Source organism: Pseudorca crassidens, chromosome 4, assembly GCF_039906515.1.
Source record: "Pseudorca crassidens isolate mPseCra1 chromosome 4, mPseCra1.hap1, whole genome shotgun sequence".
Classification (NCBI taxonomy): Eukaryota; Metazoa; Chordata; class Mammalia; order Artiodactyla; family Delphinidae; genus Pseudorca; species Pseudorca crassidens.
In genome coordinates, this window is record NC_090299.1 from 126,450,579 (window position 1) to 126,474,235 (window position 23,657).

Here is a 23,657-nt window from a genome sequence, read left to right on the forward strand (position 1 = left end):
CAGTCATAAAATAAATGTCATGGGGTTGTAATGTACAGCATGGCAACTATAGTCAATGGTATTATATTGCACATTTTATTACTTTGTATGGTGACAGAGAGTAACTAGACTTATCATGGTGATTATTTCTACAGTGTATACAAATATCAAATAATTATGTTCTATATCTGAAACTAAAATTACGTTATATGTCAATTTTACCTTAATTTAAAAGAAAGGAAATTTAAATATAATACTTAAAGTTTTTGCTAATTGATCAAAAATCTCTACTGACATCCTACAAATATAATGAGAAAATTATCACATTTAAACTTCCTTTTAATTCTACTCTAAAACCTCTCCCAATTTTAAAATTATATCTTATGATTTTTGAAAATATTTTCAAGGTTTCTAATATATGTACTTTTTCTCTAAGGCCTACAGTGGTTCAGCCTTGTAGTTCTATATATTTACATGGGCTCAATACTTAGCAGTTTCCTTCCTCCCTCCCTCCTTCCCTCCCTCCCTCCCTCCCTTCCTTCCTTCCTTCCTTCCTTCTTTCCTCCCTTCCTTCCTTCCTTCCTTCCTTCTTTCCTTCCTTCCTTCCTTCCTTCCTTCATGTTTTACCATGGGCTTCTCCATTCTTTAGTTCTTTATATTAATTCAATTTTATTTGGCTTGATTTTAACAAAATGTAGTCTTTTATTGTTTTGTTTTATTCCAGGAAGAGGTTGTGGGTGCTTTATTTCTTGAGAATATATTTTGATATCTTTAAACTTGGCTTCATATAAAACTCATGGATTACATCTTCTCTCAGCACTTTTTAAGTATTTTTCTTCTTTTGTTGAAAGTTGTTTTGGAAAAACTGAAGCCAGCTCTTACCATCTGTTGGAAGTGATTTGGGTTCCTAATGGATGCTTTCTATATTCTTAAGTTCATTAAGCTTGTCATGGTCATGTGTAAGCTTGAGTAGACTACAATTCCCACTTATTCAGTCAAACACTAATCTAGATGTTGCTGCAAAGGTATTTTGTAGATGTGATGAAGTACATAATTGGTTGACTTTAAGTAAGGAAGATTATCTGTATTGGGGTAGGCTTGATACAATCAGTTGACAAGCCTTTAAAAAAGAGCTGAGGCTTCCCTGAGGAAGAAATGCTGCCTGTGGATGGTAACTTCAGTCCCTGCCCAAGAATTCCAGCCTGCCCGTCCTGATGGCCTGCTCTATAGATTTAGGACTTACCTAACCACTCCCTAACTTATACAATTGTATAAGCCAATTCCTTACAGTAAATCTCTTTATATATATATATCTCTTACTGGATCTGCTTCTCTGGTTGAACACTGACTGATAAAGATTGTCTAAAAATGTAGAACTGAGCAGGTGGAGGTTAGAATACTGTGGACCTTCATAGGAAAAGCCTGGATTGCCTTCCATAGACTGTTAGTAGAATTATGGATGCTAATGATTCTGCTAATATGGACTCAGAAGGAAATGAGGAACATAGTAGAGAAATCCTAAATCACTTTAGAGAATACCAAAATCAAAAACAGACTATTAGTAAGAATATGGATGTTTAAGTTGCTGCTACTAAGGGCTCAGAAGGAAATGAACATGTTATTGGAAACTAGGGGAAAAAGAGATCCCTGTTCTATAGTGGCAGAAAGCTCAGTGGAATTGTGTCTTACAGTTTTGTAGGAAGTAGAATGTTTTATCTATGACCTTCAGCTGAGGAGTTTTCCAAGCAGAGTTGATACTGCAACCTGGCTACTTTTTGCTGCGTATAGTAAAATGCAATAGGATAAATTGAGGGAAGAACTGTTAAACAAAAAGAAACCAAGACTAGGTGATTTGGGAAATTCTCAATTCATTCCAATTATGAAAGATGCTAAAATTAACAAGTTCACTATCAGGAAAAAATGCTCTAGAGGAAAAGCTGAAAATGTGGCTGGACAATCTTTTGCTAATACATCAGAAAGATGAAATAAGGGAATTCAGTCACACAAAGGTTCTCTGAAGAGAAAAAAATACGTGACTCATTGAACTTCTCAGTCATCTAAGCAGAAGAATGGGGATGAGATTTTCCCGGAAAGATGTCTGGAGAAGCCTCATGTCTAATGGAGTGGATCTCCATAACATATATGAGAGAACCACAAGATTCTTGAAAATTTTACACCAATGGAACATTGCCAGCTTGGACGAAAAAGGGACAGAGACAGTATGGAATGAAAGAAGGCTGCTGGACACCCAAAAGTGTATAGGCAGGAAAGAGACTAATAAAACTACTCAGCTACAAATCCATGCTACCCTTCATGAAAAAGGAAAGATGATTCAGCGGATGGAGCTGAAAATCACAGAGGTTTATTTCCAGCCCTTGAATCTAATGGAGTTCTTCCAGCTGGATTTCAGAAACACTCCATGTTTTCTTTCAATTTTTTCCCTTTTGAATGGCGATATCTTAATTGTTACCTTACACTTGTTCCACCTTTGTATTTTGGGAGCAGACAACTTGTTCTTAAGTTTCAGAGGCCCATAGGTAGAGAGGAATTGTGCACGAAGATGGATCATACAGAGAGCTTCACCCATAACCAAGTTTAAGTGATTTAGGAACTTTTGAGCTGATGGGAATTTTGGACCGACTTGATGCTATCAGTGGTAGAGACTAGGGAACGCTGGGACAAAGTGGATGTGGTTAACGCGGGAGACAAACATGAATCTCCTTCCTTCAGCTCTGCCTCAACTGTCATTCTGAGGTGTGGCATGGACTGGATTTCCCAGTTACATCTTTTGTTTCTTCTCTGTTTCATCCACACACATAAGTCTTGTCACTTCCTTAACAGGTCCTTGAAGGGGTCTTTCAGGACTACGATTCTTCCTTTCAGACATGTCTGTATCTTGTCTGAGGACTGAGGAGGTTTGTGTCAGTTTTAGGCATTCTCTCACTTAGGTCTGAATTTTATTGTTTCTGTCACATATTCTTCAAAGTTATTGGAAGTTGTGGTAATTTTCATGTTTCATTAAAGATGTAAATATATTTGTATTTTGATAGATTAAACATGTTTCTTTGGGGTGTCCTGGGAGAGGAGGAGAGGAAAAAATTCCTTTTGCTATACCATGTTTTTTTGTTTTTTTTTGTTTTTTTTGCGGTACACGGGCCTCTCACTATTGTGGCCTCTCCCGTTGCGGAGCACAGGCTCCGGACGCACAGGCTCAGCGGCCATGGCTCACGGGCCCAGCCGCTCCGCGGCATGTGGGATCTTCCCAGACCGGGGCACAAACCCGTGTCCCCTGCATTGGCAGGCAGACTCTCAACCACTGCGCCACCAGGGAAGCCCCTACTATACCATGTTTAATGAGGGATATTATTACCTATTGATACCTGTAAATAAATTAAGCCAGGAAATTGGACATTTGTTAAATAAGTAAATTCTTCCACTTAATAATTAGCTTGTACCCAACCTTGTTTCATAAAGAATTCAGATTAATCTTAACTTTTCTATAATCAATAAACAGACCTCGAATTATAGACCCTTTACTGGTATTGGGAAATCTAAATTATTCTGGTGAATGAACTCCAAAAAGCTAGAGAATGGTTTAGTTCTAAAAGGCAGCATCAACTGTTTAAAAAAATCAATATCAAATAATTTTCCAAGTGAATACCACTTGGTATTTGGTATTCACTTGGAAAATCCATCAGGAAAGATTCTTACTGATTTGGAGTTCATTTTTGCTGTATGAAATAGCATGGTATTAGTTTTGTCTCCAGAGTTTAGAGACAATCCTAAGCACATAAAAGGGAACGTAAATCTTTGGGGTTTTGTGAGAATATTTTTTGCTTGCAGGATGACATTGTTGAGTAAAGGTATAGAGCTAAGCCTGTTATAGTCATCTGCCAATTATTGCATTTTTTGCTCAGGGATTGAGATAATATGGGACAGTAATACTTACAATGTTGAATTGTGTCTTTAACTTCAAATTCCACTCCCCTCCCCCAGTATACCTTTTAAAACTCATATTACCAAGGAATAGCCTACAGATTGGTTGAATTTTCCCCAGTCCTTAAGGATATGTATACATATAGGAAAATAACCAAAACGATGGCAGTATGTGGCAAGAAAGACAAGAGGATTGGGTAATTCAAATGTAATTTAACAATTTAGAATAGCTATATTTATTTGGAATTTTTATGCTTCCAACCCTGAAAGGTGACTTTCTTTATTAAAATACTCTTCCAAACTAAGAGAAAAGAAATATGTTTTGAATTATGTATGGTGAGTCCAATAAAAACTGACACTGTGCTAAGTTTTAAGAATTTTTTGTGCTATTATATTTTTCTCAAAGTGAGAACATTTTAACTAAGGTGAGAGGAGCATTTGTCTTTAGTCTGTCAGAGTAAAGTCGTGTTAATGGATTTAATCTGGCTATCCTGAGACTCAGACCTTCAGAGAAAAATGAAGGGCATATTTTTAAAAGTACTTAAAATTAATCATAATACTAATCATTTATGAGACAATGTTTGCATTACTTCTAGTACACAGACACACACACACAAACACACACACAGGCTTTTATTATTGTTTTCAGCTGTTTTGTTTGCGATTTAAAATTTTTTTAATCATTTTTTTTCTAGTATGTATTCTAACAAGTTTTTCTTGTATATAGAAAGACTGTTAATTTATATGTTTATTTTATAATCAGTAGTTGTATTTTACCCTCCTAAATTATAATAATTTTCAGCTTATCTTGAGTTTTATAAGTGTGTAATTGTTTCACCTGAAAATGGTATAAAATTTTTTCTAATTACACATTTATTATTTACGATATGATTAAAGATATCTTTTTCTTGACTTTTGCATTAATTAGAACTTTTAAAACATTAGATAATATTGATAATGATGAACATTGGTATTTTCTCACTAATTTTAATGTTATTGTGTACCATTGACTTGTTTTAAGTTGTATCCTTCTCTTCCTAGTTTACTAGATGTCTTTATGAAGAGTTTTAATTTCATTTTTATTAAATACTTTTTGAAATCTATGGAGACAGTTTACATTTTATTTGACCTATTGCATTCCCACCTTAAATCTTTGTTCCTCATTATGTGTATTTAAGTATGCTCTTGGGTATTTAGATGTAAAGTTCTTTTAGTCTTTGTTGTTTAATAACAAAGTGCCATTTTTAAAATGCAAATTTATCATTGAACATTTCTTTAGCAGTTTATTATAGGTTTTAACATATTTTTATTAACATCGCTTTTAAAATAAAAGAAAATGCCGCTCATAAGGAATCCTTATAATTTTATCAGAATTATTAACCAAAATTATTTGTTTTATGTAGCTACGTGACATGTTAATATGGCTTAATATGTTCTGTGTTTTTGTCTAAATTCCATGAAGACAGAAAAAGGGAAAGGTCTTTTAGCTTTCTTCATCCAACACTTGCAAATGTATTTAATTTGCTTATAAGTCTAAAAGGCAAAAAAAATCAATATGGAAATAAAAATAAATGTTAGCATATTTATGAACTCTGTATACTTATGCCACTGAAGAAGTGAACCTTTTGAAATAACTGTACTTTGATTATTGAACAATCAAGTGGCTGCAATCACCTAGTTTCCTATTTTATATTAGAAATTTGATTGGATTTATAAAGGTTTGTATGTGTTAATGACACAGTGTTCCCACATTTAACCTTTTGAATTATATAATAAAGAAAGTTCTGGTGGAATTTATAATATGTACTTTTTTTTCATGAAATGAGGGGATTTAAAAGTAGTAATTGCTATATTTAACTATTCTATTTTTTATTTTTATTTTTTATTTTACTGGAGTATAGTCGATTTGCGTTGTTTTAGTTTCAGGTGTTCAGCAAAGTGATTTAGTTATACATATACATATATTCATTCTTTTTTAGATGCTTTTCTCATATATGTTATCACAGAATATTGAGTAGAGTTCCCTGTGCCATACAGTAGGTCCTTGTTGGTTATCTATCTTATATATACTAGTGTGTGTGTGTGTTCATCCCAAGCTTCTGATTTATCCCTCCCCTGCCCCCACATTTCCCTTTGGGCAATCATGTTTGTTTTCGGTATCTGTAAGTCTGTTTCGTAAATAAGTTCATTTGTTTATTTTTTTTTAATCGGATTCCACATATGAGTGATATATGATATTTGTCTTTCTCCTTCTGACTTTACTTAGTATAATACTGCTATACTTTAACAAAATTTTAATTAATTCATGTCCTTATTTTATATTCTTTACTCTGATTCAAGTGTTAATGAACGTTTTTGTTCTTCTTTAAATTAAACAATGTTGGTATTTAATTGTAATATAAGAGATCAATGTTCCTTGCATTTATTCTTACCGGTTGTATCATCCAGTGGCATGTTGTTTAACTGCCTTCTTAACCATTTTGCTCTTTGTTTTTTTTTTTTTCTTAACTTATTTATTTTATTTATTTATTTTTGGCTGCATTGGGTCTTCATTGTTGCACATGGGCTTTCTCTAGTTGTGGTGAGCGGGGGCTACTCTTTGTTGCAGTGCGTGGGCTTTTCATTGCAGTGGCTTCTCTTGTTGTGGAGCATGGGCTCTAGGCACGTAGAGCACGGGCTGTAGGCAGTAGTTGTGGCGCATGGGCTTAGTTGCTCTGCGGCATGTGGGATCTTCCCGGACCAGGGCTTGAAACCCGTGTCCCCTGCATTGACAGGCAGATTCTTAACCACTGTACCACCAGGGAAGCCCCGCCCTTTGGTTTTGATTCTTAACGTTTTGCTCTTTCATCAGTGATCTTTAAGATCTCATATTTCAGCTTAAGATAAATTAAATGTAAGAAAGTTTCATTAATTTATGAATGGCGATGCTTTAGATTCACTTTCCCTTGTTCATAATATATGGAATTTTTTATACTGATAAATTGGCATTCTTCTTTTAAATTTACTGATGAATAGAGAAAGCTTAGATAAAAGTGTCATGACAAAAAAGTATGACATTCATCTAATTCAAATCAAAGAAAATGAATGCAGCATAAAAACATAAAGTGCTCTAACAGTGACAATATATTAAAAGTACAACATTTAGAAATTGGTCATTTACACTGGGTTATAGATTATTTGACCACCACTTTGAACTCACGTTTGATAACCCCATGCTGAAAACCTCATATGACTGGTCAGTGGCCCATGAGAGCTAAGTTTGCATTTTAATAAATGCATAATATTCACAATGGAAGGAAATCTTGATTATCTGTCACCATTGTTTTTAGCCTGTGAATTCTTTGTTCATGTGAAGATTATGAAGTGTATTTTTACCTTGGTGATAAATTTAGTTACATAATAATGCAGGAACTGGGCAAAGGGAAAGGATTAGGCTATTTTTACCCATACTTGCAAATACTTCTTAATAATTGACTTCAAAAATGAGGTCTTCTATTCTGGTTTAATAACCCAGGGTCACTAGTAAAGCTTTATTAGCCATCTAACTCTCTCTTGATACACTTAGGACTGGTCCTCAACTTAACAATTTATATACGAGCCCTTTTTAAGTAGTAAGTCGGTGCTGGGGATTTGTGTTGAGGACAGGCCCATTAGGAAGAAATTCACACTTCCAAAATTCCTAGAAGCTCAATTTCTCATCATTTGCTGTAAAGTACATTTACTTGTGTACTGTGTACATGACTGAGATTAATAATAATTTTAGAAAGGAACAACTGCGATGATAGATGTTTTTTCTTTTTATCACACCTACCTATAATGTAAAGCTGACAACTTTATGTCTGTTTCCTAATTCTAAGAATGATCTGCCACCAAGTGTCCTGTTAGTACTAATGTGCTATTATACATTCTTGGGGGTTGTGGGAGAAAAAAATCACACACATGGGATTAGAGTTGGCAAATGCTGAATAATAATTATTCCTTATACTTTTTTGTATTTCCAAAATTTCCTATCATGAACATATAATGCTTTTATTTATTTTTTTAATATTTAAAAAAAATTTTATTGGAGTATAGTTGATTAACAATGTTGTGTTAGTTTCAGGTGTACAGTAAAGTGAATCAGTTATACATCTATATATATATCTCCACTCTTTTTTAGCTTCTTTACACATATAGTTCATTACACAGTAAGAAATAATATTTTTTCACAGTAAAAGTATATCCCAAACATTTCATAGAATATGCTTATACTAAAAAATTGTTATTTTTTTAAACATCTTTATCAGAGTACAATTGCTTTACAATGGTGTGTTATTTTCTGCTTTATAACAAAGTGAATGTTATACATATATATATATGTCCCCATATCTCTTCCCTCTTGCATCTCCATCCCTCCCACCCTCCCTATCCCACCCCTCTAGGTGGTCACAAAGCACAGAGCTGATATCCCTGTGCTTTGCGGCTGCTACCAACTAGCTATCTATTTTAAGTTTGGTAGTATATATATGTCCATGCCACTCTCTCACTTTGTCCAGCTTACCCTTCCCCCTCCCCATATCCTCAAGTCCATTCTCTAGTAGGTCGGTGTCTTTATTCCTGTCTTGCCCCTAGGTTCTTCATGACCTTTTTTTTTTTAGATTCCGTATATATGTGTCAGCATATGGTATTTGTTTTTCTCTTTCTGACTTACTTCACTCTGTATGACAGACTCTGAGTCCATCCACCTCACTACAAATAACTCAATTTCGTTTCTTTTTATGGCTGAGTAATATTCCTTGTATATATGTGTCACATTTTCTTTATCCATTCATCTATTCATGGACACTTAGGTCAATTTTGTTTATCTTCTCAAAGAACCAGCTTTTAGTTGTATTGATCTTTTCTATTGTTTCCTTCATTTCTTTTTCATTTATTTCTGATCTGAAATTTATGATTTCTTTCCTTCTGCTAACTTTGGGGTTTCTTTGTTCTTCTTTCTCTAATTGCTTTTGGTGTAAGGTTGGTTGTTTATTTGAGATGTTTCTTGTTTCTTAAGGTAGGATTCTATTGCTATAAACTTCCCTCTTAGAACTGCTTTTGCTCTATCCCATAGGTTTTGGGTCGTCGTGTTTTCATTGTCATTTGTTTCTAGGTATTTTTTGATTTCCTCTTTGATTTCTTCAGTGATCTCTTGGTTATTAAATAGTGTATTGTTTAGCCTCCATGTGTTTGTATTTTTCACATATTATTTCCTGTAATTGATACCTAGTCTCATAGTGTTGTGGTCAGAAAAGATACTTGATACGATTTCAATTTTCTTAAATTTACCAAGGCTTGATTTGTGACCCAAGATATGATCCATCCTGGAGAATGTTCCATGAGTACTTGAAAAGAAAGTGTACTCTGTTGTTTTTGGATGGAATGTCCTATAAATATCAATTAAGTCTATCTTGTTTAATGTATCATTTAAAGCCTGTGTTTCTGTATTTATTTTCATTTTGGATGATCTGTCCATTGGTGAAAGTAGGGTGTTAAAGACTCCTAGTATGATTGTGTTAATGTAGATTTCCCATTTTATGTCTGTTAGTATTTGCCTTATGTATTGAGCTGCTCCTGTGTTGGGTGCATAAATATTTACAATTGTTATATCTTCTTCTTGGATTGATCCCTTGATCATTATGTAGTGTCCTTCTTTGTCTCTTGTAATAAATAGTCTTTGTCTTACAAGCTATTTTGTCTGATATGAGAATTGCTACTCCAGCTTTCTTTTGATTTCCATTTGCATGGAATATCTTTTTCCATCTCCTCACTTTCAGTCTGTATGTGTCCCTAGGTCTCAAGTCAGTCTCTTGTAGACAGCATATATATGGGTCTTGTTTTCGTATCCATTCAGCCAGTCTATGTCTTTTGGTTGGAGCATTTAATTCATTTACATTTAAGGTAATTATCAGTATGTATGTTCCTATAACCATTTACTTATTGTTTTGGGCTTGTTATTGTAGGTCTTTTCCTTCTCTTGTGTTTCCTGCCTAGAGAAGTTCCTTTAGCTTTTTTTGTAAAGCTGGTTTGGTGGTGCTGAATTCTCTTAGCTTTTGCTTGTCTGTAAAGGTTTTAATTTCTCCATCAAATCTGAATGATATCCTTGCTGGGTAGAGTAATGTTGGTTGTAGGTTTTTTTTCCTTCATCACTTTAAATATGTCCTGCCACTCCCTTCTGGCTTGCAGAGTTTCTGCTGAAAGATCAGCTGTTAACCTTATGGGGATCCCCTTGTGTGTTATATGTTGTTTATCCCTTCCTGCTTTTAATATTTTTTCTTTGTATTTAATTTTTGATAGTTTCATTAATATGTGTCTTGGCGTGTTTCTCCTTGGATTTATCCTTTATGGGACTCTCTGTGCTTCCTGGACTTGATTAACTATTTCCTTTCCCATATTAGGGAAGTTTTCAACTAGAATCTCTTCAAATATTTTCTCAGTCCCTTTCTTTTTCTCTTCCTCTTCTGGGACCCCTATCATTCGAATGTTGGTGCATTTAATGTTGTCCCAGAGGTCTCTGAGACTGTCCTCAATTCTTTTCATTCCTTTTTCTTTATTCTGCTCTGCAGTAGTTATTTCCACTATTTTATCTTCCAGGTCACTTATCCATTCTTCTGCCTCAGTTATTCTGCTATTAATCCCTTCTAAAAAATTTTTAATTTCATTTATTGTGTTGTTCATCACTGTTTGTTTGCTCTTTATTTCTTCTACATCCTTGTTAAAAGTTTCTTGTATTTTCTCCATTCTATTTCCAAGATTTTGGATCATCTTTACTATCATTACTCTGAATTCTTTTTCCGGTAGACTGCCTATTTCCTCTTCATTTTTTAGGTTTGGTGGGTTTTTACCTTGCTTCTTCATCTGCTGTGTGTTTCTCTGCCTTCTCATTTTGCTTATCTTACTGTGTTTGGGGTCTCCTTTTTGCCGGCTGCAGGTTCGTAGTTCCCATTGTTTTTGGTGTCTGTCCTCAGTAGCTAAGGTTGGTTCAGTGGGTTGTGTAGGCTTCCTGGTGGAGGGGACTAGTGCCTGTGTTCTGGTGGATGGGGCTGGATCTTGTCTTTCTGGTGGGATGGTCTGCATCTGGTGGTGTGTTTTGAGGTGTCTGTGGCCTTATTATGATTTTAGGAAGCCTCTCTGCTAATGGATGGGGTTGCGTTCCTATCTTGCGAGTTGTTTGGCGTACGGTGTCCATCACTGTAGCTTTCTGGTCATTGAGTGGAGCTGGGTCTTGGCGTTGAGATGGAGATATCTGGGAGATTTTCGCCATTTGATATTACGTGGAGCTGGGAGGTGTCTTGTGGACCAGTGTCCTTCTGAATGTGTCTCTCCCACCTCAGATGCACAGCCCTGATGCCTGGCTGGAGCACCAAGAGCCTGTCATCACACGGCTCAGAATAAAAGGGAGAAAAAAAAGAAAGAAAAAAAGAAAGGAAGAAGAAGATTTAAAAAAATAAAGTAAAATAAAATAAAGTTATTAAAATAAAAAATAATCATTAATAATTTTTTAAGTAATAATAAAAAAAGCAAAGAGAGCAACCAAAGCAAAAAACAAATCCACCAATGATAACAAGTTCTAAAAACTTTCCAAAAAAAAAAAAAAAAACAAAAACGGAGAGACAGAACCCTAGGACAAATGATAAAAGCAAAGCTATACAGACAAAGTCACACACAGAAGCATACACATACACACTCACAAAAAGAGAAAAAGGAAAAAAATATATATATATTGTTGCTCCCAGCGTCCGTCTCCTCAATTTGGGATGATTCGTTGTCTATTCAGGTATTCCACAGATGCAGGGTACATCAAGTTGATTGTGGAGATTTAATCCACTGCTCCTGAAGCTGCTGGGAGAGATTTCCCTTTCTCTTTTGTGTTCGCACAGTTCCTGGGGTTCAGTTTGGATTGGCCACGCCTCTGTGTCTGGGTCGCCTGAGGGCATCTGTTCTTCGCTCAGACAGGACGGGGTTAAAGGAGCAGCTGATACGGGGGCTCTGGCTCACTCAGGCCAGGGGGAGGGAGGGGTACGGATGCGGGATGAGCCTGCGGCGGCAGAAGCCGGCATGACGTTGCACCAGCCTGAGGCGCCCCGTGCGTTCTCCCAGGGGAGTTGTCCCTGCATCACGGGACCCTGGAAGTGGCGGGCTGCACAGGCTCCCGGGAGGGGAGGTGGGATAGTGACTTGTGCTTGCACACAGTCTTCTTGGTGGCGGCAGCAGCAGCCTTAGCGTCTCCTGCCTGTCTCTGGGGTCCGTGCTGATAGCCGCGGCTCGCTCCCGTCTTTGGAGCTCTTTAAGCGGCGCTCTTAATCCCCTCTCCTCGCGCACCATGAAACAAAGAGGGAAGAAAAAGTCTCTTGCCTCTTCGGCAGCTCCAGATTTTTTCCCGAACTCCCTCCCGGCTAGCCGTGGTGCACTAACCCCTTCAGGCTGTGTTCACTCCACCAGTCCTCTCCCTGCGCTCCGACCGAAGCCCGAGCCTCAGCTTCCGGCCCCCGCCTGCCGCGCGGGTGAGCAGACAAGCCTCTCGGGCTGGTGAGTGCTGGTTGGCACCGATCCTCTGTGTGGGAATCTCTCTGCTTTGCCCTCCGCACCCCTGTTGCTGTGCTCTCCTCCGCGGCTCTGAAGCTTCCCCCCTCCGCCACCCGCAGTCTCCGCTCGTGAAGGGGCTTCTAGTGTGTGGAAACCTTTCCTCCTTCACAGCTCCCTCCCACTGGTGCAGGTCCTATCCGTCCCTATCCTTTTGTCTCTGTTTATTCTTTTTTCTTTTGCCCTACCCAGGTATGTGGGGAGTTTCTTGCCTTTTGGGAGGTCTGAGGTCTTCTGCCAGCGTTCAGTAGGTGTTCTGTAGGAGTTGTTCCACGTGTAGATGTATTTCTGATGTATCTGTGGGGAGGAAGGTGATCTCCGCGTCTTACTCTTCCACCGTCTTGAAGCTCCTCCTCCTGTAATGCTTTTAAAACCATAAAATAATGTTAAAATAATCATGGAACAAAAATATTTACCAAACAAAAGTATGTCTTTAGTATGATTCCATTTACAATGTTTTTTAAAATCCCTGTGATTCTTGAAGTACAAGTCTGGGGACCACTGCCTTAAATATTCAAATTCAGGGCCTGCAGTAGGGAAGCAGTGAGACCTGAATAATACAATCGGCCTGTGCAGGAGAGGGAGGGACAGGCATCTTTGGGTCCTCTGAACACTCACCATCTATTCTAAATATTAAGCATAATGAGCCTTGCTTATCTGAGAGGCAGGAGATAACTATAGGTGTCTAAGGAGGTCCCACTGTGGGGTTTTATTCTGGCTTCCATCCTTAGCAAACTAAAAGGGTTATAATCAGTTGATGAACTGTGGTTTTGACCTGAGGGGTTGTCAATAGTCTGTAGAAAATAAATTCTTGTGGAGAAGACTAACATCAGAAAACCATCTGGAAAGAGCTATGAGTTCTTGTGAGAGAAACCATAGTGCTGACTATGCACGGACAGCTAAAGGATTTAGAAAGATTGGAAGAAGACTTCAAAGGGAGAGGCCATCAGAAAACTAGCAACCCCTGAAGGCGCTAACAGTCCCATGATACCAGGAACAGTGTGTTTAAAATGATATGGCATCCTCATTGAAAGGACCGACTTTCAAGTTAGAATTAAGATTATACTGGCCTCACCACTTACTGTGAGGCCATGAAAATGCTCTTTAACCTCTATATGCCTCAGTGTCTTGAGCTATGTTATGAGTATGCTAGTATTGAACTCATAGGATTGTCAGTAAGTCACACATATGTGATTTTAGGATTAATTTAGCTAATGTACATAACCTGCTTAGCACACTGCCTGCTATATACTAAGCTCCCAATGAATACTATTAATTATTGTTGTATTTATTTGTTAATTAAAAAGCCTTTTATTGACCCTTTCCCAGTATCAGGCACATGGCTAGGTGCTAGGAGATTCAATGGTTAGCAAACAATCATGGACCTTGTCTGCCTGTAACTGATAGTCTTGTGAACGAGGCAGATCTCAAGTAATAATAGGAATAATATAATTACAAACTTCAGTAAGTGTAATGGAGGAAAAGTACAGAGAACAATAACTCTGAGATGATATAATGTGAAAGCTTGATCTAGTTGGTGAGAGTTAGAGGACACTTTGAGAAGAGACATGAAGGTGTTGTAGACGTTGATGAGGCAACGGAGGAAAGGGTTTGGGAGGAGAACATACCAGCTACACAGAACATCTTATGCAAAGCTTCTGAAGTAGGAGGATGCAAGATGTGATTCTGAAACTGAAAGAAAGCCAAGGTTGCTAGAGTAGAGATGGAAGAGGAGGCAGGGGCCAGAATGTTCAAAGTCTTTCAGGGCATAGTAAGGACTTGGCATTATTTTAAGAGCATCAGGAAGCCATTGAGTAGGAAAATGAACCAGGGAAACTGCTGAGTAGGAAAATGAACTAGGGAACTGCTGAATAGGAAAATGTATTAAAAATACTTTAAAAAATATTATTCTGGAGCTTCCCTGGTGGCGCAGTGGTTGAGAGTCCGCCTGCCGATGCAGGGGACACGGGTTTGTGCCCCGGTCCGGGAGGATCCCGCGTGCCGCGGAGCGGCTGGGCCCGTGAGCCGCTGAGCCTGTGCGTCCGGCAGCGGGAGAGGCCGCGGCAGTGGGAGGCCCGCGTACCGAAAAAAATATATATGTATATATTATTCTGGCTGCTGTTTAGAGGCAAGATCCAAAGGGCCAAGAAGACTGTTTAGGAGGCAAAAATGCTTGTATAAAAATAGATGATAGTTTTTCTAGGAGGGTGGCAGTGGGTAGTGCGGTGTCAAGATCTAGTTTTCTAGGTTGTGCCATTAAATAGGGGCTATTTACTGAGACAGGGAATCCTAGAACAGGACAGACATTGGTGCCTATTTGTTAGCCAAGTGGAGTTGTCAATTAGGCAACTGGATATCATGATTTTGCCATATTTTGTTAACGCTAAGATGTATATTTTCATATTTTAATGTCTCTAAAATTGAGCTATATCTTATAATCAATGGTATGCCCTAGTTAAATTTCCAGTCTTTTATATTTCTTCGTGGTGTGTAAACTAACGGGGTCATCAACATCTATAATGTCTTAGATTCAACAAAATATGCTAATAATAGCAACAAGGAAGACCACCATAACATCAGTTAGTAGCTCACAAGCACTAATTAACACAAAACTTCTGATCAGTATAGAACAGGAACCACTTACCCTTAGAATATCCAAAATAGTGTAGGAGTGACCAGAAAGAGCAACGACTTCAGGATGACTGTCCACTTTTCCACCCACCCATCCAGAAGACAAGTAAGATGGGGGACAAGACAGGAAACTGCCCTCATTATCTAAATAGGATAGAGGCTGTACCAGCATCTGTTAAATGAAGAGCATGATAATAATAGTAATAACACTTAAATAATGCTGGCCATAGACTAGGTGTTCTTCTAAAGACTTTATATCAGCTCATGACAACACTATTATGTGAACAGTTTTACTATGATACTGAGCTGGAAAGAGGTTAGCTAACTTGCTTCGGGTCACACAGATCATAAATGGCAGATCCAGGTTCACACCCAAGCAGTGGTCAGCTCTAAAGCCTCTGCTCTCAACCACTGCTGCTACCTCTAATGAAGATAATTAATTACTTGGTGACCTGGGAGCAATAGAGATTTATGGAACTATTGTGTGGGCTTTTGCCAGACCTAGACACATACATCTAAGATCTTCAGAGTTTTACTATGTACATGGCTTGGGGAAGAAGGCATAAGGAAGAGCTCTTATTCTTTTGAGTTCTGAGAACTGTATTATTACATCTAAATGTAATGTGGCAATATTGACTTAGTGACTTAGCAGTGTATCAAAAGGAAGGTGCTTTATAAATAACACATTATCAATATCAGCAACAAAAATTAAATTCCTGTTTTTATCTTGGGATGACATATGTAATAAAACAAAAAGAAGAGGACATGTTTTACAAGCCATATGTCTTCTAAAATGAAAAATGCTTACTTGTAATCAACTTTGATATTATGAAAGGAGGTACAATTATTCCAAAATCATTATGCCTTGTTTATATAAGCTCTAAGTCTCCATTTGTATTACCTGATGGCAAATGGTGGCATTAGCAAGATTCTGAGCTGAAAACCTTGAATGTGTGTCTGATACTATAGCTATCACAATATCACATTGTCATGGCAAGTTCAGCTTCCACAGACTTCATGTGTTTCTGCTTAAGTCTTCAATCAGGATAAGCCAGGAAGAGAAAGTGGCAGGTCTACATTCACCACTGCTTAGATTTTAGTGTAGGCATTTTATTTTTCCCCAAATGAAAACATTTGCCTTTATGGAAAATAAAATGCTTTATTAAAACTGATAAGCATAGGACTTCCCTGGTGGCGCAGTGGTTGAGAGTCCGCCTGCCAATGCAGGGGCACGGGTTCATGCCCCGGTCCGGGAAGATCCCACATGCCGCGGAGCGGCTGGGCCCATGAGCCATGGCCGCTGAGCCTGCGTGTCCGGAGCCTGTGCTCCGCAACAGGAGAGGCCACAACAGTGAGAGGCCTGTGTACCGCAAAAAAAAGAAACCCCAAAACTAATAAGCATAGCCCTATTAAATAACGTTACTAAACATCTTGTTTAAGCTAAAGGAATTAGAAACATATAAATCTTGAAGAGGAGAGAAATCTAAGTGTAATTTGGTTCTTCACACTAAAAAGGCTGCTATTATTGCTAGATTTTTTTGCTACTTTATTTTTTTTTCTTTATGGTTTTGAAGAGGGAAACTCTGATCTATTTTATTTCCTCACTTTGTGTGTGATGGAAAACTTCAGGATTGTATTTAATTTCACTCTATGATTTCTCATAATGTAATTAATGCTGCATCCTCCTTCACAATTCATCCTCCTTCACAAAACGCTGTCGCCTTCACAACTTGAAGAGACCTCTACTGCCTGAGGATCTCCCTTGATCAACTTCTTGAAGAAGTATGATCAGAATGAAAAAGTAAAGCAGGGTTGACTCTTTAGCACTGCTTTGTAATAGTTCTGGCTTCCTTTCTTCTGTTGACAGTTGAGAAAGGATTTAGAATTATTTAAATGAGCTATATCTAATAACTGCATATCTGAGCACATATGAAGATGTCTGCTTTTTTAGTTAGAGGGGAATAATTTTGAACTTTTCCTTTTAAGAAGAGGCAGAAAACTTCCTAAGATGTTTATAATTGAAAGATGCAATAACTTTATTTCCTGGCTCTCTCATGGTTTTTATTAGTGTTGGAATAATACTAGATGAAAATTAAAACTAACACACTCATGTAGTACTTATAGACATGGTGCTATAAATTTTGATATATCTCTTATATCACTTAATCCTAACAATAACCCTATGATGTCAGTATTATCACCAGGAGATAAATGTGATTCATCTAATATTTCATAGCCTGTTAATGGTGGTTCAAGAATTAAAACCCAGGTCTGTTTGTATCAATCAGGATCCAGTTAGAAACTAAAACTACATGGTGACTTGAGAAGGAAAAGATTAATATAAAGAATTATTAACTATGATGGTGATTAAATAAGATTGGCTACGAAGGGTAAAAAAAAACCTAAAGAATTGAGAAGAGCAGATATAAGGAGTGGCGCTAACCCTCGGTCTGAGGCAGAGCACTTAAGGAAAGAACAAATTTTAAAGAGTGCCCCTTACCCTCTCCCTTTACCCTGGGATCCAGCTCTTCTTGAAGAGGACATAGCTGTGACCCAGTGAGTGGCAGAGACGTTTGCTGAGGTAGCATGCTAGTGGAACTCCCAGGGAAGCCACTCTCTGGGGTTCTGGGGAAACTTCCCATAAGGAGGTGTCTCAGTGTGGAACCCATTCAAGGGAAGTTGGTGCCTCACGGAACGTGCTAGCCAGCTCCTAGAGTGTGAGTCAGGGAAGCCCTGTGGGGTGCCAAGCAACATGGCCCAGAAGGTGCCCTGCACTGCTGCTGGTCACTATGCACAGTAGGAGCTATCAGACAAAAGCCCCCGGAACCAGGAAGAGCCTCTTTGTCCTCTAGTTTCCTACCTTACCCTCTATGAAGGATGCTTAAAAATTTCCCATATGGCAAGGGAGAAATATTCTAGTCTCACAAATAGGACAATGAAGGGTGGATTTAGGGTGAGGCAATAGATGGATACTACCCGCCAACAAATCTGCTTTCTTAATCATTTAATCATTACGTTGTACTGCCTTATACTTACTGTACCACAAAATATGATATTTGAAAAAATAAAGGGGAAAAAAGGGAAGGAAGGTAGAGGTAGGAAGAAAAAGATAGACAGTGTAACAGGATTATAAATGAAGATTTACATCAGTATCTCTCTTTTCTTTGAAATGTTTCTAGGTAGAGTCACTTTGAATTAATTGCTCAGGAGACTGCCTTATTAAATTTTAGAACATTGGCTTATCAACCAAAAACTGAAGACACAAACTGCAGGCCCAAGGGCCATAACCAAAGATTTTTCACTCTACAATTTAAATTATTTTTTAATCCCAGCTTTCTCATCTACTGGTTAATGCAGGTCATGTTCACTTGACAAACATTTGTTTGCAAATAAGAGCTTCTCCTCAGACAATCCAAATCCTAATTGCATCATTTACAGACTCTAAGATTTAGGCAAGTTATTTAATTTCTTTGGGCCTCCAATTCCTCATGTAAAATGATGATAACAACAGTATCTACCTTACAGATGTGTTATGAATATTAAGTGTGTTAATATTCAAAAGCACTTGGGACCATTTCTTGCATATAGTAAGTGCTATATAAATATTTGTATAGATGTTATTATATTTTCTTAAAGACCATAGCCTAAGAATATGTATTCTTTCAGTAGTTCCAGTTTATGGAACTCTTCATTTAATCAACATTTTTGTCAGATTATTCTGATTTCATAGTTTAATGGCAATTAAAAAAATATGATTACGTTATAGTATGTATAATGTGAATGCTGTTAGTTGGTTATCTTACTTTTTTCTACAGCTATTAACAACAGTGCTTTAAACTGATAGTGTTTGAAGATTCTACTAGCAAGCCCGTACTCCTTAATTTTTGCTATGAATTATCTAAACGGTAAGATTTTTGGTGAAGTATTTTTGGCTAAAGAAAACTACGTTGTCAGCATAACCATTAGCATTCAAATTATTCAATAGTTTTAAATTTACATCCCTTAAAAGAAACACATTAGAAATTTTGTAAAAATGTCTAAAATTAAAAACAAATTAATGTTCTTTTTTTTTACAGAACACCATGCAAAATACTCTGATATCATCAAGAAGTCCAATGCAATTGAAATGTTATTTACACTCTACCCTCCTCAAGGTGCCCATGTGCGTACTAATATGAGGCTTAGGTCAACTTGGCTAAGACCCATAGTAAATGGGGAAGAAGGATATAAATATATAGGTAAGATGCTGAACCTTATAATTTCCTTTTATAATAAGGCAGAAATGACCTTGTACTTTATATAACCCTTATCCATCGCTTAGATGATATGGGATGATAGGCCCTATAGAATATTCCCTTTCGTTCTTGAGTATTATGCTTGCAATTTAAAAAGTGGCTGATTTATACTTTGGTGACTCCATTAAAATACTGGAAACACTGTGTTTATCCATTTATCTGATGATGGATATTTGGCTTGTTTTTTAGAAAAAGTGATACTACAAGGAAAGCTGCTACGAACATTCATGTACTGGACTGTATATAGACACATGTATGCATTTCTCTTGACTAAACTGTTTTCCAGCATGGTTAAACCATTTCATATTCCCCATCAGTAGAAATATGAGAGTTGCATTTGTTCCATGGCCATATCAATACTCAGTGTAATCAGTTTTTCTAATTTTAGCCATTCTAAGAGATAGCGTTGATATTCCATTGTGGTTTTAATTTGCATTTCTCTAGTAGACAATGATATACAGCATATTTTCATGTATTTGTCATTTGTGTATCTTCTTTGGTGAAATGTCTGTTCAAATTTTTGGCCAGTTTTATATTTTTTGCTGTTGTTTTAAGTGTTGAGAGTCCTTTAGATATTCTGAATATAAATTATTTAACATATATATGCTTCGCAAATATTTTCTCCCAGTCTGTGGCTTGTCTTTTCTTTCTCTTAATAATATCTTCTGAAGAGCAGAAGATTTTAATTTTGATGAAGTCCAGTTTACCACTGTATTCTTTTATGACTCACGCTTTTACTGTCATATCCAAGAAATATTGGTTAGACCTCTGGTCACAAAGTTTTCTTCTAGAAATATAGTTCTAAATTTTATATTTCAGTATATAATTTGTTTTGAGCTCTGTTTTGTACACGACTCAAGATTGAAATTTTGTCTTTTTTCTAACATATTGATACCCAAATGTGCTAGCACTATTTGTTGAAAAGACTATCCTTCTATGAATTAACTTTGTATTTTGGAAAACCAGATAGTCCAAAGAAAATATATAGATGGCAAATAAGCACATGAAAAGATGATCAATATTATTAGTCATTAGGAAAATACAAATAAAAGCCATAATGTCATACCACTACTCATCTATTAGAATGACTAAAATAAAATTTAAAAATCTGACAATACCAAATCTGGCAAGAATGTAGAAAAACTGGAACATTCATACATTGCTGGTGGAAATACTAAATTGTACAACCCATTTCTAAAGATTTTGATACTTATAAATTAATATGCTCTAACCATAAAGCCTAGCCATCATACTCCTAGGTAATTTCCTAAGAGGATTGAAAGTATTTGTTTACACAAAAACCTATATATAAATATATGTAGCTGCTTAATCATAATTGCCAAGGGCTGGAAAAACACAAATGTTCTTCAACTGGTGAATGGATAATCAAAATTTGTTAACATTTGTACAGTGAAATAGTATCCAGCAATAAAGAGGAATGAGATACTGATACAATAACATGGATGAATTTCAAATGCATCATGTTAAGTGAAAGAAGCCAAACTCAAAGGCTATATATTGATTCCATTTAAATGACACTTTGGAAAAGCAAAACTAGTAGGACAGAGTCAGCCCTGTGATTGTCAGGGGTTAATGCTGGTGGGAGGGTTTGACTACAGAGAGGTTGCATGAGGGAGTTCTTAGGGTGATGAAACTGTTCTGCATAGCTAAAACAAACTGTATGCCAAAAAGAATGAATTTTGCTGAAAGTAAAATTTTTAAAATAAACACAAAATAAAAAGAGAATAATTTAAGAATGGCAAACAAATCCAAAAATGATGCGCACTGCTATTAGTCATTAGGGAGATGTAAATTAAACACAGTAGGATACCACTACACACCTACCTTAAGGGCTAAATTAAAAAGTCAGAACACACCAAGTGCAGCAGCTGGAACACTAATATCCTGCCAATGCAAATGTAAAATTTTAAAATCACCATGCAAAATGGTTTGACATTTTCTCAAAAAGTTATAGATACACTTACTATATGACTCAGCCATACCACTCCTAGATATTTGTCCATGAAAAAGTATACGTACATACAGGGACTTGTACATGAATATTCATAGATTCTTTTTTTGTTAAAGACCCAAACTAGAAACAACTCAAATGCCCATCTACAGGTGAAAGGATAAACAAATTGTGATATATCCATGCAGAATACTACTCATCAATATAAAAGAACAAACTATTGACAGTATATAATACATATAACAAACAATATGGCTGAATCTCACATGAATTATGCTGAAAAAGGTTAGACAAAAAAGAGTACAAGAGTATGATTCCGTTTATATAAAAGTCTAGAAGTTGCAAACAAACTACGCCTGTGACAGAATCAGATCCGTGGTTACCTGGGACAGAGGTGGGAAATAGAAGTGAGACCTGATGGATTACAAAATTTGAGGGATGCTGTCAATAGAAATGTTTATTAACTTGATTGTGGTGATAGGTGATGGTTCCATGGATGTAAACATATGTCAAAATTCATCAAATTATACACTTTAAGTACATGTAGTTTTTTATTTACACTTCAATAAAGCTGTAAAAATAAAGTTGAAGACATAAAGTTAAACAACCAAGATAGTTAAATTTGTATTTTGGGATTTTTTGAAAGATGACTTCTCTTTAAGTTTAAAAGTAGCATATTAGAACTCATCTGGAGAGTCACAAATTTAATGCAGTCTCATTTGGCTTGTGCATATAAAGATCTATTTAAGTGCTCAGTTCTGAAAGATAACCTGGAAGAAGAAGCGGGAAAGAAAGAGAAAGAAAATTATGAAAAGGAGGTTGAAGGCTTTAGGTTCTATAAGATGAACCAAGACCCTGATTGCAATTTATTTTCTCTTTGCAATTTTCTCTCTGAAAGTTAACCTATCATTCTAAAAGATTTGTGTTCATTGTCTAAAGCCCATTTGTGAACATTTGGTTCAAATAAAACAAATAGGAAATACGGAAGTGGCCTTATAAGTTGAGGACTCCATCTTCTGAGGTTTTATGCTTTCTTTCTCCTTTTTAGTAGGTGGCCAGGGCCTTGCATCTTTTTGAATTATAGTTGTTATTAAATTGATTGACAATAGAGTTTGCAGCATTTGCCTTGAAAAAGACTAGTCTATTATAGAAGTGCTTTCTGAAACTCAGTTAACTCCTTGACTATAAACATTTTAGGGAATATAGCTCTGGGAATTTATTACATGTTCCAATATTAATACTCCACAATGTAGGCACTCCTGTTTATTGATTTCACTCTGTAGATTTAGAGATGTATCATCAGCAAGAACTGAAGAGTAGTTAACAGAGTTACTGAATGCTCTGTAAATGGCATGGGCTACTAACAAAGTATGTAGTATTAAGACCATACATACTCTAAAAATATTTCATATACCCATATTTTATATCCCAGAATTCCTAGCACAGTGGCTTGAATGTAACTGGAGTGCTGCATATGTCATAATTTCAAATTGCTTAATAGGCACAAAGCATTTATTCTGAATCATAATTTTGTAATCTTAGACCATCAATGAAGTTAAAAAAAAAAGTCTTTAAATTTTTTTTCCGGGAGCATAGTCTTGTCAAACCTGTTTTCGGAAAGGTTATTTGGAGGGCTAGTCTTTTAATATGTCTTTGGTTATCTTTCCTTATGAGTTGTCTGTCTCTGAGCTCCCCTGACCTTATGGCCTATCACAGGTACACTGAACTTGTTCCTCTCCTTCATTAAGTTTTTGTGACTTTGGTGAATTTCCAGCCTGGAAGCTGTATATTACATTAATGAGCTCTTGGAATTCTAATAGGAATACCTTGAAAGGGGTAGGTTAGTCATTGTCTTTCAGGGAAGTAATTTAGGGAATACAAATGAATGATTAAACTACTTTCTCAAACCAATGGTCCATTCTTAACTGAAATCATATTGTTATATTAATGTAAGTTTTCTAATCAGTTCAGATTCTGAGTAATGAGCAAAGACCTCTAGTTCTATTTCTTTTTCATACATCATTTTGAGCCCTTATATAGTAAGTTTTACTTACCTTTATAACATATGGTTATTTAAGTTGTATAATTAATACTGGAACCTGATTTCCTGGCCTAATCACTATTATGTTACCTATTACGAGTACAAGGTATCTTTTTATGCCCTTCAGTTTATTCCACTGCCTTCAGGCAAGACCTGATATACATTAGCCAAATGGGAATCTGTCCCATCTTTAAAGACTGTG

The 23,657-nt window shown here is 36.5% G+C and overlaps 1 protein-coding gene across 1 annotated transcript in view; it reads left to right on the plus strand.

The window, feature by feature from the left end:
* Positions 1 to 23,657, plus strand: part of IQCM (IQ motif containing M) — a 349,608-nt gene that overhangs the window by 251,094 nt on the left and 74,857 nt on the right. The window contains exon 14 of the mRNA XM_067734648.1: positions 19,224 to 19,385. Within this exon, the coding sequence (XP_067590749.1) occupies positions 19,224 to 19,385 (162 nt within the window). The remainder of the gene's footprint in view (positions 1 to 19,223; positions 19,386 to 23,657) is intronic.